The 17806-nt window shown below is 35.5% G+C and overlaps 1 protein-coding gene across 1 annotated transcript in view; it reads left to right on the top strand.

Moving 5' to 3' along the window:
• LOC111051102 (neurofilament medium polypeptide) overlaps positions 1-12807 on the top strand; it is a 52296-nt gene extending 39489 nt beyond the window's left edge. Inside the window, exons 9-10 of the mRNA XM_039431754.1 lie at positions 2353-2882; positions 9888-12807. Coding sequence (XP_039287688.1) covers positions 2353-2882; positions 9888-12019 — 2662 coding nt within the window. The 3' untranslated portion in view covers positions 12020-12807. The remainder of the gene's footprint in view (positions 1-2352; positions 2883-9887) is intronic.
• Positions 12808-17806: the final 4999 nt, after the last annotated feature.

The raw sequence follows: 17806 nt of genomic DNA, 5'->3' as shown, positions 1-17806 counted from the left end.
ACATTGTCGATCCTCAGTTTTATCAATGCCTTCTATACATGGTAGCTGATACAGGTTTATTGATGTAATATTAACTGTCATTCTTGTTTAAAATGATCAGTTATAATATTTTATTAAGCAATAAGTTATATTTTTCAATAATTTCATAATTAATTTTCAGAATTAAGGAGAAATATTTTGTTAATTATCAATTCTAGATTGTTAAAAGACGATCTGGCAACAGAGCAAAGCGAGAAAGAGATAGCGCTATCCGCTTTGTTGAATGATAGACAAGGATAGCAATACAATTGCTAATCAAACACTGTCATTATAACGTCACTATAGTTGTGAATATTTAAAAACTGATTGAAATAAATGTTTTGTTTATAAAATAGAATTATAGTACTCTTTAAAATTAATAAAACAAGAATACAAATTGTATCGTGAATACTAGTTACGGTAATAACACCATCTTCTTCTTTCTTCGTCTTTGGCTGAGCCTTATCCCATTTAAATGGGGTCGGCATTCCTTTCTCTTAGTCTGCCTCTCCACAAAGCCCTATCCAATGTTTCCTCTCTCCTCCAACCACTCTCCTTTGGTAGAGAGTTAGTGGGGAGGATATTTTTAATATTCTTTCCGAAGAATGGACATTGATATGTCCAAAGCTCCGCCAATTTATGTAGATGCATAACAATATAATTATCTATAGTTATTATATTACAAATTACTTTTTCATATCATATACAGTTCAATAATTATTTTCTTAGTCTATATTATGTAAATTCATCTATAATTTTGCTGTATTGTAAGCTATTGTATATACGTGTATAAGCCAGTATATATTGTAATCTACATAAATAAAGTACTGAATCAATCAATCAATCTCCCGCAAGCCAGCCGCTATTCTATCTCCCCACCTCATCCTAGGTCTACCTCGTCCTCTCACACCATCCAAAACCAAATCCTGCACTCTTCGTCCAACATAATCCTCCTCCCGTCGCTGCCCAAACCACCTCATCCTTGTCTCCTGCTTTTTCTTTCCCAGTGGTCCAACTTTTACAGTGCCTCTGATCAATTCATTTCTTATTTTATCTCTTCTTGTAACCCCACACATCCATCTTAACATTCTCATCTCAGTCACTTCCATCTTTCGTTCCTGTTTCTGATGTTTAATAATAATAGTTTTGTTATTGTTAAATAACATTTATTGCAAATTTGTTTTTATAATCAGACGATGGTGTGATCACCGAAACTAGTAGTTACGTTACAATTTGTATTATTGTTTTATTAATTTAAAGGGGTACTATAGTTCTATTTTATAAATACAAGAAAGTAGCCCTGACTTCATACATTTTATTATTATTCTAATTTTTACAAGTAAGCACTGAATGGGAGAAAAAACTAAGGATACTCCTTGTAATATTTCTCTCCCAAATTTAGATGACATTTTAAAAGTCCGGAATGAGGTTATGATTCCACTTTTCTGAAATTTAGTTTTCCTCCACCTACTGTCTAAAGTACTTACTTTACTCCCTGAAACATAATACTAAAGTGTCACTTTTTCGCTCTCGGTAGTAAAAAACAGAAAAACTCCCTAGGGAGGAAAAGTGACTCCATTTAAATAACATGGGAAGCATCTCTATTTTAAAACTTACATGGTAATAGATTAGAAGGTCTAAGCTCAGATGAGAAAGCGTAATAGAGGTGTCTGTCATTGAGTTAACTAAATTCAATACCACAACCAGAAATTTGATCAACTCATGAAATATATGTTTGTATGATATTATATTCTTTATATTTGTAGATTTTAAAAATATTTTATTCTATTCAAAATACCAGCCAACAAATATTTTTGATCTGCAATTCAAATCTGAACCGCGTGATCTGGAGTCAGCCATTTTTGGTAGCCTGCCCAGCTGATATAATTGTTACAACTTTGGCCGATAGATAGCGCAATCGGCAGTGCCAATCAGACGACCGGTTTTTAGGTTTTAGATTTTAGGTTATGTTGTTAGGAAACATTGTCACCAATACGTAAGTTATTAGAATGATTTAATTTGCAGTTTCTATAAAAAAATGTAGATGGAGGAAAAATGTTGTGTACATCACGAGCGGAAAATACTTTTTCTCCCTCAGGAAAATTGTTGCCCTCGGCTTCGCCTCGGGCTTCAAACTTTTTCCCACAGGGAGAAAAAGTCGTACTTTTCACTCTAGATATACAAATAACTATCTTTTTCACTCAAAAACAACAGAAACTAAGAATTTTGAATTTTGAAGTTTGAGAAACTGGATAGAAAACAAAAATATTACACTCAGATCACTAATAATTGAAAAATGTCCACGTTATTTTACAAAATGTTTTGTGTTTGTAGTCTACTATCGGCACCAGAGCACCGCGATGAGACGGCAAGTGCAGCCAGTAAGCGGTCGACAAGCTCCCTGATGGACTGGTTATCATCAGATGACAACTCGACATCAGCCAGCCGCATCAGTCCGCTGCCGGAGCGAACCAAGCGAAAACTGAAGACACCGTCAATGTCGGACGACGAAGAGATGCGACTCGAGAAGGAGGCATTCGACAAAGTGCGACAAAGAGGGCCCAAAGCGCCCAAACGGAGAACCAAAGCTAAAGACAAGGAGGAGGATATTGAGGCCAAAATGAACACAGATTATGAGACAAGGATTAAAGAAAAACACAAGGAGGAAATTATGAATGATGAGAGAAGGACTAAAGCAAGATATAAGGAGGAAACTGAAGCTAAAGTGAATGAGAAATCTGAAGGGAAGCCGGATATTTTGAGGTCAGAAAGCTTTCAAGATAAGAATGACCTGACACATGGAAGCTCTGAGCTCATGCTGGTGATTCTGCCAAATAGAAGTAGGGAGACAACCGAGGAGAGAGGTGAGATAGTTTTATTACAAGGTTTTTAATAAATTTATGGGATACGATATTTATTCAAGACTCTATCATGGTGGAGAACGATCAACGTTATAATGGCAGTGTTTGATTAGCAATGGTATTGCTATCGAATGAAAAAGACTAAGAAATTGTCAAAAAACCACAGATTTATTAATACTGTACTTAGAAAGACCGGTTTCGGTTATTACACCATTGTCAATCTCTGATGAACTGAGTTTTAAATATATATTTTGTGAAGTAACTACCATATGAGATCCATGACTTATGTTTTGTACTGAGTTTATCAGAGATTGACAATGGTGTAATAACCAAAACCGGTCTTTCTAAGTATTAATAAATCTGTGGCTTTTTGACAATTTCTCAGTCTTTTTCATTCAATATGAATAATTACCACAATATCAACTTCTCAACTACACAAAAAGGTATTGCTATCCTTGTCTATCATTCAACAAAGCGGATAGCGCTATCTCTTTCTCGCTTTGCTCTGTTGCCTGATCGTCCTTTAACAATGTAGAATTAATAATTAATTAACAAAATATTTCATCTTAGTTATGAAAATTCATTATAAAATTATTGTAAAACATAACTTCTTGCTTTATAAAATATAATTGATTAATTTAAACGAGAATGAACAGTTAATATCACTCAATAAACCTGTATCAGATACCGTCTATAGAGGGCATTGACAAGACAGAGGATTGGCAACGTTTTTTCCTATCTTTCTCCACTGCCATCATAACGTGGACCTCGCTATAGAGAATTGTTTTCTGAACAGTAGACGTAATAAGCTATTGAAATATTGTAATGCCTTGAAGTGTTAAACAGTTCTAATAACTTATATATTTTGTGACGTAACTACCATATGATATCCATGACTCATGTTGTGTACAAAGTTTAAATGTAGCCAATGTGACCTGGATCTCTTTATTCAGGGTATTCTGAAAAAAGGTGCCCATAAGTCAGGGTGCGATTCCTCACATAAAAAGAAGAAAAAAAGTACTAATCAACATAGGTTCAACAATTTATACAGAGTGAAAGATTTCGTCTGAATTTCAGTTCTCCCTCCAGAAACTTCAAGCAACAGACGGTTTAAAAGTCTAGGACCATAATACGCTGCATGAGCACTGGCAGCCGCTGTTCTACAAGGTGGTTCTAGCAAAAATCTCTCAGATTGTCTACGAGTAACATAGCCGCCATGAGGGGCTATAGGGAATCTATTGGGCCACGAATAGACAAAACTAGCTAGGTCAAGATCATACAAGTGCTCAATACTGAGAACATTAAATTCTTTATAGAGCAAATTTGTTGGATATCTAACCGGTTTTTTCAAGCATATTTTAATAATTTTCTTATACAATACTATAAGAGGCTTAAGAACGGTAACACCACAACCACCCCAGCCAATTATACCATATCGCACAACTGACTGCACAAGCGCAAAGAAAACCATTTTAATTTGCTCAACTGTAAAAATATTTCTCAGTTGAACAAACTTATACAGCGTCTTCCTCAACCTAGAACATAAATATGAAATATGGTCTCTCCATTTCAAATGCTTATCAATGATTATTCCCAAGTATTTGGTGCTGTTCTTAAATATTATTATAGGACATAGACAACTATTATCATCGCATCCAGTTTCATGAAAAGCCAAACTCCCCTGGTTATCTGGCTGACCTGCTGAGGTCAAAGAAAATGACACTGCAGTAGTTTTTGCTATATTCAAACTAACTAAGTTGAAATCTAACCAGTTTTTTATAACTTTCAAACCCTCATTAGCTCTACAAAAAACATCTTCCCATTTTGATGCACAGAAAATAGCAACAGTGTCGTCAGCAAAAGAAAACAAAGAACAGCTCTCAAGCTCTATCTTGAGTAAGTCATTAATGTAAATCAAAAATAATATTGGACCCAGAACTGTTCCCTGTGGCACACCCATCGTAATTTCTAATTCTGAGCTCATTATACCATCAACACTAACCACCTGTGATCTACAACTGAGATAGCTTTTGAAGAAACCCAATGCAACACCTCTAATTCCAATACCTTCTAACTTTCTAAATAAAATATTGTGGTCCACTGTATCAAAAGCCTTCTGGAGATCTAAAAACACAGCTATACATTTTTCTTCCCTGTCCAGTGTTTCAATAATTCTCTTAGTAACATTATATACAGCATCAGAAGTACTTACACCCTTACGAAAACCAAATTGGCAATTAGATAAAATTTCATATTTTTCCAAGAATTCGACCAAACGAGTCTTAACACATTTCTCAATCACCTTTGACAAACATGAAAGCAGAGAAATTGGGCGATAGTTCCCTGGATCACTTTTGTTACCATTCTTATGCAAAGGAATAACAGTGGCCTTTTTCAACTCGTCGGGGAAAACACCATTCAAAAAGCATAAATTTATTACATGAGCCAGAGGAACTGAAATTATGCGAGAATTTGAACTCAGACATTTAGAAAAAATTCCATCAAATCCTGGTGCTACCCCTTTCTTCAAGTTTTTAATACACATATCAATTTCCTCTGCTATGACAGGAAAAAAGAAAAACGAATTACAAAACAATCTATTAGTTTTTTCCCTAAAAATCTTGTCCTTTACCTTAGTAATTTTTTCAGAAATTCTTCTACCAACACTCACAAAATGTTCATTAAGCTCCTCTGCTATTTCATTTACTTGATAAGATCTCAAAATGCGATTATCCTTGGTAACCAACTCTTTAATAGAACAATTAGTTTTACAAGGGGTATCTGTTGCTTCATTCACAACCTTCCATACAGCCCTTAGATTATTTCCACATTCAACTAATTTATTCTTGAAATACTGTTCCTTTAGAGTTCGCAATGCCGACTTCAGTGTTCGATTATATGATTTAAAACAATCCATCAGCTGTACATTAAATGGTTGTTTACGAACCTTAAGAGACATTTTGTCTCTTCGCCTCATACATCGAAGAATACCATTAGTCACCCAAGGTTTGATTTTCTTTGTATTATTACTAATCCTTCTCCTAACAGTTTTTGCAGAGTCAAATAATGAACGAAGTCTATCATAAAACAAAGAGAAAGCTAGTCTGGGATCGTTCTCCTGAAGAACATCGTTCCATGTTTCTGTTTTAATTTTTGATTGAAAAACATCTTCATTAAATAATAAAGCCTGAACATCCTGGGAATCAGATTCAACATCTCTGCCATATGACAACCGGCTCTTACGTTCTACACAACACATCACTGCATTGTGATCTGTGATTGCACAATTATATATAGCTGATTTGAATAGACAATGCTTACTTTTCAAAAAGATCTGATCGATACACGATTCACTTAAAACAGTACATCTAGTACTGCCATAGAGATAATTTATAAAGCCATATTCAAGAAGATTATCCAAAAATCTATTACCCACAAGAGACAAATTTTTATCAAGAATATCAATATTAGAGTCACCAACAATTAACCTATTTTCGAAATGTGCTGTCTCATTCAGAAAAATCTCTAGAGCATCCACAAAACACGCTACATCAGTTTCTGGTGACCTATATAAAGCTGTGCAATAAAACTCCAATTCATCATACACTAATTTGAAATTCAAAACATTGGCATAATCTATATCTACTTCCAAAATATTATAATTAAGTTCATTCTTTATGTATACTACAATGCCATCACATTTATTAAATTTTGTTGGCTTTATGATTTTGTTATAGCCAGAGATATCAAATCCAGTTATATCGTGTGTGAGCCAAGACTCAGTTAATACTATAATATCAAACGCGACATCAAGACCAGACAACAAAATACACAATTCATCAAAATTTTTCCTTATACTCCTAATATTTAAATGAAAAAGTTTTAAATTCGAATCATTGCAAAAAAAGCTTTCACTTCGTTCAAATCACATAGATTAATTGATTCATTACTATTCATATTTTCTAAGTCATCAAGTAAATCACAAATATCCATTACAAACTTATAGAAATAAAAGGTTGAGTTACCAGTGATTATGATTACCTTACAGCTTTGAAATATCGCTTTCATTTTTTATCACCACCACACTCTTGCTCGCTTCATCCTTTTTCACTAGAACGTTGCTGTCCCGAATCCATACAAAATCATATTTCTTTTCCATTGCGCATTTTTTAACTTCTCGGAAAAGTTGCATGACCGATGGCGAATGATGTTGGAAAGCGAGCACCCTGCTCTCAGGAAGAGCCTGCGAAATGCATTTCGATGATATTCCCGGGCCTCTATTATCTTTAATAGCAGATGATCTGAAACTGGAATGCCAAGCTTCCTTGTCTTGTCGACGCAGAAAACGAAACACAATAGGCCTAATACTGCCCTTGACTCTCGACGGCAGTCTATGTGCAGTACTCAGGCTTTGGGCCGTTATATCACTATTGATTGAAAAATGTCCACGTTATTTTACAAAATGTTTTGTGTTTGTAGTCTACTATCGGCACCAGAGCACCGCGATGAGACGGCAAGTGCAGCCAGTAAGCGGTCGACAAGCTCCCTGATGGACTGGTTATCATCAGATGACAACTCGACATCAGCCAGCCGCATCAGTCCGCTGCCGGAGCGAACCAAGCGAAAACTGAAGACACCGTCAATGTCGGACGACGAAGAGATGCGACTCGAGAAGGAGGCATTCGACAAAGTGCGACAAAGAGGGCCCAAAGCGCCCAAACGGAGAACCAAAGCTAAAGACAAGGAGGAGGATATTGAGGCCAAAATGAACACAGATTATGAGACAAGGATTAAAGAAAAACACAAGGAGGAAATTATGAATGATGAGAGAAGGACTAAAGCAAGATATAAGGAGGAAACTGAAGCTAAAGTGAATGAGAAATCTGAAGGGAAGCCGGATATTTTGAGGTCAGAAAGCTTTCAAGATAAGAATGACCTGACACATGGAAGCTCTGAGCTCATGCTGGTGATTCTGCCAAATAGAAGTAGGGAGACAACCGAGGAGAGAGGTGAGATAGTTTTATTACAAGGTTTTTAATAAATTTATGGGATACGATATTTATTCAAGACTCTATCATGGTGGAGAACGATCAACGTTATAATGGCAGTGTTTGATTAGCAATGGTATTGCTATCGAATGAAAAAGACTAAGAAATTGTCAAAAAACCACAGATTTATTAATACTGTACTTAGAAAGACCGGTTTCGGTTATTACACCATTGTCAATCTCTGATGAACTGAGTTTTAAATATATATTTTGTGAAGTAACTACCATATGAGATCCATGACTTATGTTTTGTACTGAGTTTATCAGAGATTGACAATGGTGTAATAACCAAAACCGGTCTTTCTAAGTATTAATAAATCTGTGGCTTTTTGACAATTTCTCAGTCTTTTTCATTCAATATGAATAATTACCACAATATCAACTTCTCAACTACACAAAAAGGTATTGCTATCCTTGTCTATCATTCAACAAAGCGGATAGCGCTATCTCTTTCTCGCTTTGCTCTGTTGCCTGATCATCCTTTAACAATGTAGAATTAATAATTAATTAACAAAATATTTCACCTTAGTTATGAAAATTCATTATGAAATTATTGAAAAACATAATTTCTTGCTTTATAAAATATAATTGATTATTTTAAACGAGAATGAACAGTTAATATTACATCAATAAACCTGTATCAGATACCGTCTATAGAGGGCATTGACAAGACAGAGGATTGGCAACGTTTTTTCCTATCTTTCTCCACTGCCATCATAACGTGGACCTCGCTATAGAGAATTGTTTTCTGAACAGTAGACGTAATAAGCTATTGAAATATTGTAATGCCTTGAAGTGTTAAACAGTTCTAATAACTTATATATTTTGTGACGTAACTACCATATGATATCCATGACTCATGTTGTGTACAAAGTTTAAATGTAGCCAATGTGACCTGGATCTCTTTATTCAGGGTATTCTGAAAAAAGGTGCCCATAAGTCAGGGTGCGATTCCTCACATAAAAAGAAGAAAAAAAGTACTAATCAACATAGGTTTAACAATTTATACAGAGTGAAAGATTTCGTCTGAATTTCAGTTCTCCTGCTGAAACAAAGCCCTATGGGTGATAATTGAGATGAACAATTTAGCGTACTTTATGTAAAATGAACCGAAAAATGGAATAAAACCGTTTCCAGACCTGTAGCTACAATAGTTTTTAAGATATGTGACGAAATACGCGAAACTTGGTCTCGAAAAACATTTTCCTTCAAGGTTTGAAGTGGATTTACTATTTTAAATGTACAATAAACACAAAATATTTTTTTACTGAACTTGTAGAAAATTTTATTTCGAAGAGAATGATGTAAAATAAGTCTATAATAGACAAACGCAACCTTAAAAAATAATCCTTAATTACCAGTACATACAAAACACATGAAAAATAGAGAGCTTAACAGATTTTATCTATTTTTCATGCGTTTTGTATACAATTAAGGATTTTTTTAAAGGTTGCGTTAGTCTATTATGAAATTATTCTACATCTTTCTCTTCGAAATTATTAAATTTTCTACAAGTACTGTAAAAAATATTTTGTGTTTATTGTACATTTATCATAGTAAATCTGCTTCAAATGAGGAAATTGTTTTTCGGGACCAAGTTTCATGTATTTCGTCACATATTTTAAAAATTACTGTAGCTACAGGTCTGGAAACGGTTTTATTCAATTTTTCAGTTAATTTTACATAAATAACGCGCTACATTGTACATCTTAATTAACAGCCAACAAATACCCCCAAGACTTCGTTTCAGTGGGGTCATAGCAATTCAGACGAAATCTTCCACTCTGTATAACTTGGTAACTAAGCATTTTCGGACCTATGCTAATTAGAACTTTTTTCTTCTTTTGATGTGAGCAATCAATCCCTGACTTATGGGCACCTTTTTTCAGAACACCTAAGCCTAAAACTCAAACTTGTGTTCTAGCATTAATATTCTTGGATATTGCACGTTTCTGTTGCAGAATCTACAAAGAGAGAAATCATGCAGTCGCTGGAAGATACAGACGCCGAAATCGCCCCACCCATGTCGTTATCGGCGCCTGAATTGGGCAGCATAGAGCCAGAAACACTGCTGCAGCGCGCCTGGGTGAGTTCCACTGAGCTGCTGCACGAGAGAGCGATGGCCCGCTTCTATCAGGCGGCCGAGGAAAACGAGAGAGAAAGAAACACCAGGAGGCAACGAAAAGTGAGCAGTGATCGTCATTCAACGTGCTCGTCAGCCTCGTCTCATAGTCAGGGAGAAATGACGGCAGCAGCCATGTTTGCTAGGTCTTCTTCACATGAGGAAATCTACAGGGAACCTAGAGATACAAAACTTGATAGAATGAAGAGTGACGATGCACCCACCAGAAAACAATCTATGTACGAAGATGAGCCCAGATATGCTCAGTCTACAAAACAGGATAGAATGAAGATTGATGATGTTCCTCCCTCCAGAAAACAATCCTATGATCATTTAGAACAGGACGAAAACAGGTCTGCTGTGGAGGAGGAGTTGGCGGAAGAGGAGGAGGAGGAAGAAGATTATTCTATAGAGAGTGTAGAGGAAGAGGAGGAGGAGGAGGATGAAGAAGACTATGATCTGGATGATGATGACAACGCAAAAAGACATGATTTCGAATCAACAGCGCTTGGAGAGTCAGAAGGTGAATACGAGGAGAGACCCTCCAACTATATGATTGAAGAGGACACTTATCATCCAAGAAATATGACACCGAGAATAGTTTCAGTGCAGAGGAAGCAGAATACGAATATCTCTGATAACCTGAAAGCGGTGACTGGTTTAGCGACTGCAGTGGTCAGTCACTCCATCACAATACCCGTTGCATTTAGACCGGTGTCGACTACAATAATTTCAAAACCGATGTCAAACCTCAAACCGCCTGTTCCCGATCATCATGTTAGGATAGAAGTGACTCCACCTCCTGAGACAGAAATTTCAAGGAAATCAGCCTCTCCAGGGCGTAAATCCCCAAGTTTGGAAGCAGATCAACCATACTTACCGCCTCGTTTCACACCGGACGGAAGGTACCTGCCAAACCCCAAGCCTCAACTTCCAAAGCCAATCTTGAAGTGCCGCGACAGCTCTGAAGAGAGAACACTGTCAAACCAGAACTTGAGCGCGAAAGAGAAGAGAGATAGAGCTGTAGCACCGCTGGCAAATGTGGAGTCCGAACTGAATGTGGTCTCTAGTCACTCCAGCTTTGAGTTGACTCCTGAACGAGACAAGGTCAAGAAGAAACATGTTCGGATATCAGAGCCTGGAGATAGGAAGTCTGATAACAGCGGCAGTGTAAAGAAAACTAAATCGGAATCTAGAACGGAAATTGAGACCGATGCAACCAAATGTCTGATCCACCATTACAGTGATATTGTGAAGGAGTATGGTCATGTGAAGAAGGTCGCTACACCTCTTTATCTAAATTATGAGGATTTGAAAGCAGCTGCTCAAAAAGTTGAGGAGGCTCAATATGCACCCCCCAACCAAAAACAACAAGTCGACTATATTGAAGAAGATACATCACCTGAAATAAAAAATATACCAGTGGAACTGAAAGACGAGAAAACTATCGAGAAACAAGAGACTAGAAAACTATTCAAAGACGACAGATTAGAGTTGAAAATACAACCAAAAACCGAAGTAAAATTAAAGGAGAGTTCAAGTGAGGTGAAAGTAGCATCTTCCAAGAATTACGATTTTGATGATAGAGTTGCTCAACTGGAGAAGAAAATGATGGCATTCCAAAAATGCGATGATTGGAAGCAAAAAGCAGAAAGCTACCAGACACCTTCCAAGAAAGAATCTCGATCTCTGAAGCACATAGAGGTGCAAGCTTCTGAGCCATCAAAAATTGAAAATGATCCATATGTGACTGAGAAGAAATTGCATTCTTATGTGGATTACCTGACAGATGTAGCGATGTTTATTGTGGCGTGTTGGTTGTATTTATGCAAAGACGAGCGACTTGCTATACCAGTCTTAGCTATTATGGTTTACCGGCAAGCAAAAGACTACACCAGGGAGACTTACATGAACACCAAGCAGGCTATTAAAAACAAAATTCCGGCGCGTTGGAGACATAAAATTCAATAGAACATATAGGAAAATAACAGATTACAATTGACTGTACTATAGTGAGGTCCACGTTATAAAGGCAGTGGAGAAAGATAAGAGAACAACGTTGCCAATGCTCTGTCTTGTCAATGCTTTCTATAGACGGTAGCTGATACAGGTTTATTGATCTAATTAATACATGTTTATTGACTGTTCATTCTCGTTAAAAATAATCAATAATACATTTGTAGATTGTACAAATTGTACAATTATGTATTGTATTTTATTAAGCAAGAAATGATATTTTTCAATAACTTCATAATTAAGATAAAATATTTTGTTAATTAATTATTAATTCTACATTGTTGAAAGACGATCTGGCAACAGAGCAAAGCGAGAAAGAGATAGCGCTATCCGCTTTGTTGAATGATAGACAAGGATAGCAATACCATTGCTAATCAAACACTGCCATTATAACGTGGACCTCACTATAATATCGTGTGACCTGGATGGCACAGGTGTGGTGTCAGAGTTTTCAATTTGAAAGCAATCATAATTCACCTGATTCAGACATCCATCATTACGTCAGTACGTAATGGCATGGAACTTATATCCTGACTTTTTAAAACGTTATCTAAGTCATATTTTTTTGTGAATCTATGTAAAGTACTTAGTTATATCCGTGATGGGAATTTAATAGATAGGAAAATATTATCTAATAAATGTATTTTAATAGGGCTACTTAGATGTTTTATTATCAATGAAAATTACACTTAAACTACAAAAAATTACAATTACAACTAAAATACTCTCTCTACAACAAAATTAAAAAAAAAAACAAACTAAAATTACATTTTATGATAGTGAATTTACACTTTAAATTGCATAAGTGAGTTTTATGAGAAAAATAACGATTAACTGGTACCGAACTGAGGTCATGCATAATTTGAGCTTTATCAAGTTAGTATAAGAAAGAAAATCGTGGATAGATCATCGCCCTAATTTCAATTTAGAATACTTAAATCCATGTTCTATTTTAGTACAAATAATTTATGCACTTCATGAACTACTTATTAGGAATTTCGGAATTCTTCTTAATTTTATTTCTCGGTAACTTACGTGTTAATTTTATATGTAGAAAACACAAAGATCATTTAAGATACTGAAAGATTATCTCAGAATAAATAGAACTTTAAGAAAAATTTAATTGTCTACAGATACATTGCTTTGAATAACAGTAGAATAACAATAACCTATCAATTCCAAAAAGATAAACATGAGTATCATTCATGAATTTAAACTGTCAAGTCCTTAGTAAATACTTTATAAAACAAACCATGAATACATTATTATATTACATTGACATTATTATACGTATTTAATAAAACTTTGAAATGAAAAAAATTATACGTACTTATTATAGTTTTCATTAGGAATAATGATAAAATTATTCATGAGATGTGGTTTTTTAAATGATGATAGGTAACAATTCAATCAGAAAGATAGATAGTTTGCTGCAACTATTACCGTATTCAAGAATTATTAAGAGCTCATTAAAAATTATCATAAACTATTCTAAATAATTATTGTAGAATTCAAGAATTCAATAAAGAATTTAACAGTAGGCCAGTTCATTTAATTGAAGCTTAGAATAATAATAGAGAATGTATCTGTTTTCTCTATTATTGTAGTTATTTCCATACCGTACTAGTTTTTCTTTTTACTCAATTAAGTTACCACTGTATAAATGATTAGTTTATGATTTATTATATTTCGCTGTCCATGTATTGAGATGAGAACGTTCATTGCTGTGGATCGATTATAAAACTTTGAATGATTTTTTTTTTTTTTTTTTTTTTTTTTTTTTATTTTATTTCTATTAAAACTAGTCACTAGGACTAACCATTAATTTTGTTCTGTTATTTCTTATCCTAAATTAATTTTTTATTGCTAAAGTCTTCCAGTGAAGCCTACAGTTCCAATCTATAATTTCACTACTTTAAATTATTTCACTACACTTTTATTCAATATACTTTAATCACTCCACTAGCACTACACCAACTCGAAGGGCTTTGTTCTCTTCAACCTCCTAGTGAGTTCAGTGTTGTCTAGTAGTTGGATGACTTCGGTGTTGTCGTGTTGATGAAGACGTGACTCATGATGGGCTGCCAATCGTCTTATCTCACAGGTCACATAGGGGATGTGCAGATCTCGGTGCAAATCGCTGTTCCTTATGTACCAGGGCGCATTCACCATGTTCCGCAGTACTTTGTTTTGGAATGTTTGAATCTGACTGATGTTAGATGTTCTAGAGCAGCCCCAAAGCTGAATTCCATACGTCCAGACAGGTTTTAGAATTTGTTTGTAAATCAATAACTTGTTGTCCAATGAGAGTTGTGATTGACGGCCCAACAGCCAATAGATTTTACTGTATTTAAGTCCTAGCTCGCTCCTTTTCATCTTGATATGCTCTTTCCATTTCAACTTGGCATCAAGAGTCATTCCAAGGTATTTTGCTGTGTTGCTGTGTGGTACTACATTCCCATTCAGATTTATTCGAATCGGGTCATTGATAATTTTGTTTGTGAAGTTGATATGAATAGACTTCATCTCATTTAATCGAATTCTCCATTTTTTGGTCCAGTCACTGAATCTGTTGCTAGCATTCTGTAGTTTTGTGGCTGCTTCTTGTACTGTTTCCCCTTCTGCCAGTATTGCAGTATCATCAGCAAAAGTAGCTATTGTCACTGCATCCAATTCAGGAAGATCGCTTGTGTACAGCACATAAAGAACTGGTCCAAGAACACTACCCTGTGGAACTCCAGCCCTTATTTCCTTCAATTCGGAGACGTCGTCACCTTGTTTTACTCTGAATAATCTGTTGTTGATGTATGATTTTAAAAGTTTTACAAGTTGAGTGGGGAGAATTTTATGAAGTTTAATGATCAGTCCTTCATGCCACACTTTGTCAAATGCCTGTGCCACATCAAGGAAGATTGCTGAACATATCGATTTTTTCTCTAATGACTTCTCTATTACATTGGTGATTCTATGTACTTGGTCCAGGGTTGAGTGCTTCTGCCTGAAACCAAATTGATAGGTTGGTATCAGATTCCTGCTACTTATGATGGGAGTCAATCTCTTCATTAGCAATTTCTCAAAAAGCTTTGAAATTACAGGTAGAAGAGATATTGGGCGGTATGATTTTGCTTCTTGAGGACATTTCCCAGGCTTTTGCAACATAATGACTTCTGCCACCTTCCAAATTGTAGGAAAATGCTGTAATCGGAGTGATGCATTGAATAAGTATGTTAGCATGACAATACCTTTCCTTGGAAGTTTCTTCAAGATTTCACCTGTAATCAGATCAAACCCAGGTGCTTTTTTGGTATTCATATTATATTTTATTTCTTCTTGAACCTCATTTATAGAAACTGGATCAATCTCTGTATCTAAATCATCCATTATATCTTCTTCAGGATCAATTTCAGATTGAATGTTGTTTGGTTGGAAGATTTCTTCTAGATGATTAGCAAATAAATCTGCCTTTTCTCTGTTATTTCTTGCCCAAGTACCATCTGGTTTTCTAATTGGAGGGGATTGTAATATTGGCCGCTTAATCCTTTTTGTTGCTTTCCATAATGAATAATCTGTACTGGCATCAGCTGTCAAATTTTGAAGGTAGTTATTAATGGATTCCTCAGTTAGTTTCCTTATCTCTCTTCTCAATTGTTGTGTTCTGTTATTCAAGATATTTTTGTCAGCAGGATCACGAGTTTGTTGCCATCTTCTTCTTGCCCTTCGTTTTTCTAAAACAAGTTGTCGAATCTCCAGAGGGTAATTGCATCCTTTTGTTTTCCTGGTATATTGTCTGGTGTTTTTCCAGGCTGATTTCTGGATTTGCCACATGAATTTTCTGCGGCTTCATCTAGCTGCTCAGTTGTTCTAAGTGGAATATTCAAGTTGATTTCATTCTCCAAATCCACTTTAAAAGCTTCCCAGTCTGTTGTTCTGTTGACTAACATTGGTCTGTCTTCTTTCTTTATTATTCGTTCACTAAGTGTGAGAATTACAGCTGAATGATCAGAATCCAGGTCAAAGCTCTCTTCAATGTCGATGAAATTACTGGATATTCTCTTTGTTATGAAGAAATCTAGAAGATCTGGAGTTTTATTCAAATCTGTTGGCCAATAGGTAGGTGTCCCTGATGAATGGAATTCGCAGCCCAGCTCCTGGATAGCCTCTCTGAGTTCTTTTCCTTTGGTAGTCGTGAGTCTTGAACCCCAATCCTTATGCTTGGCATTAAAATCTCCACCCACTATGAATCTATCTCCAAGCTGATGAAGAATATTTGTATAATCATTTTTCTTCAAATTGTAACGTGGTGGAAAATATGCAGCTCCAACAAGTATTTTCTGGTTGATGGACTCTATTCCAACTACAGTTAGCTGTATTTCGTTACTTTGAATACTGAAGTCTTCATAGTGTTTAATACTCTCCTTCACTATTACAGCACTTCCACCTCTTGCTTGATTTTGAGGATGAATAGTTTCGTAAACATTATATCCATTGATTTTGAAGTGAGTCTGCTCAGTTGAATGGGTTTCAGAGATGAGGCAAACATCTATATTTCGTGTCTTTAGAAATATTTCTATTTCTTGTTTTCTATTATTATTGATATTATTTATTCCATTGGCATTCCAGGTAGCAATCCTTATATCTTGTTGGCTCGCAATATTCATTTTCTAGTTTTCTTCTCAATACTCTTACTCTTCCCTTCCAAGCTGTCAAGTCGTCCAGAAAGAATATTTAAACTGTTCAAAATTTCCTGCAAAACCTTATTGACTTCAACTGGTTGTTGTTGTTGTTGTTGTTGTTGCTTTGGTTGGCTCTCCTGTTGTAGGCTTGGAGTGGGTTTCGTTACTTGGGAATAGGATATTTCTCCAGTGTACTTTTTTGAAGTGAAGTTTCTTTGTTTAGTTGTATGTGGTACTTCGCTACTTCTTTTAACTAGGTTTTCTTTTTCAGTTCTTCTTCTCTGAAGTTCTTTTGCGATGAGACAGCCTCTGTAGTTAGCTGGGTGAGCCTCAGCACAATTGAAACATTTGGCTGGGGTTTCTTTAGCCTTAGTACACGAAATAGTCCAGTGTTTTCCAGCACACTTCACACACACAGGTTCATGTTGACAGTATGTCTGTGTATGACCAAACCGCTGACAACGTTTACACTGTGGAATCATTTTATTACTTCTAATTGATTCAATCTTCACTTTCATGTAGCAAATATGTTTAATTTCAAATATTCTTTTTGTATCTTCTGTATTCTTGAATGTTAGCATGAACATTGGGAGTCTGATGATGTGTTCTTTTCCATCTTTCTTCACTTTTTTCATTTTGTTGACAGCACTGATTATTTGAAAGCCTCTGCTTAGAAGATCGTTCTTTATATCCTCTGGATCGCATGATGGATGAAGCTCTTTAGCCATGACACGAATTGGACGAGTTTGTTTATTTTCGTACGTGTGCCATTCATATTTAGCTTCATTCAACATCTTAGTTAAATCTCTGTATTCTTGTTCAGTTTCAACATTCAATTTTAGCTGGTTGTTGTTCATCATGTTGGCACTGAAATTGAGATTTTTCGATTTCAATGCCTCTTTAATTTTCGAATACTCTTGTATATTGCTTAATATGACTGGTGGTGGCTTGTTTCTCTTTTCTGTCGGTTTCATACTTGTAGAATCAGTTGCAGGCCTTATTTTTTCTGGTGAGTCACGGATTTTTCTCTTCTTTTGTTTAGGGAGAATCCATGCAGTCTCTGATGCTA

Source organism: Nilaparvata lugens, chromosome 6 (assembly GCF_014356525.2).
Source record: "Nilaparvata lugens isolate BPH chromosome 6, ASM1435652v1, whole genome shotgun sequence".
Lineage (NCBI taxonomy): Eukaryota > Metazoa > Arthropoda > Insecta > Hemiptera > Delphacidae > Nilaparvata > Nilaparvata lugens.
The sequence above is the reverse complement of the archived record's forward strand: the minus strand, read 5'-3'. Positions and strand labels throughout refer to the sequence as shown.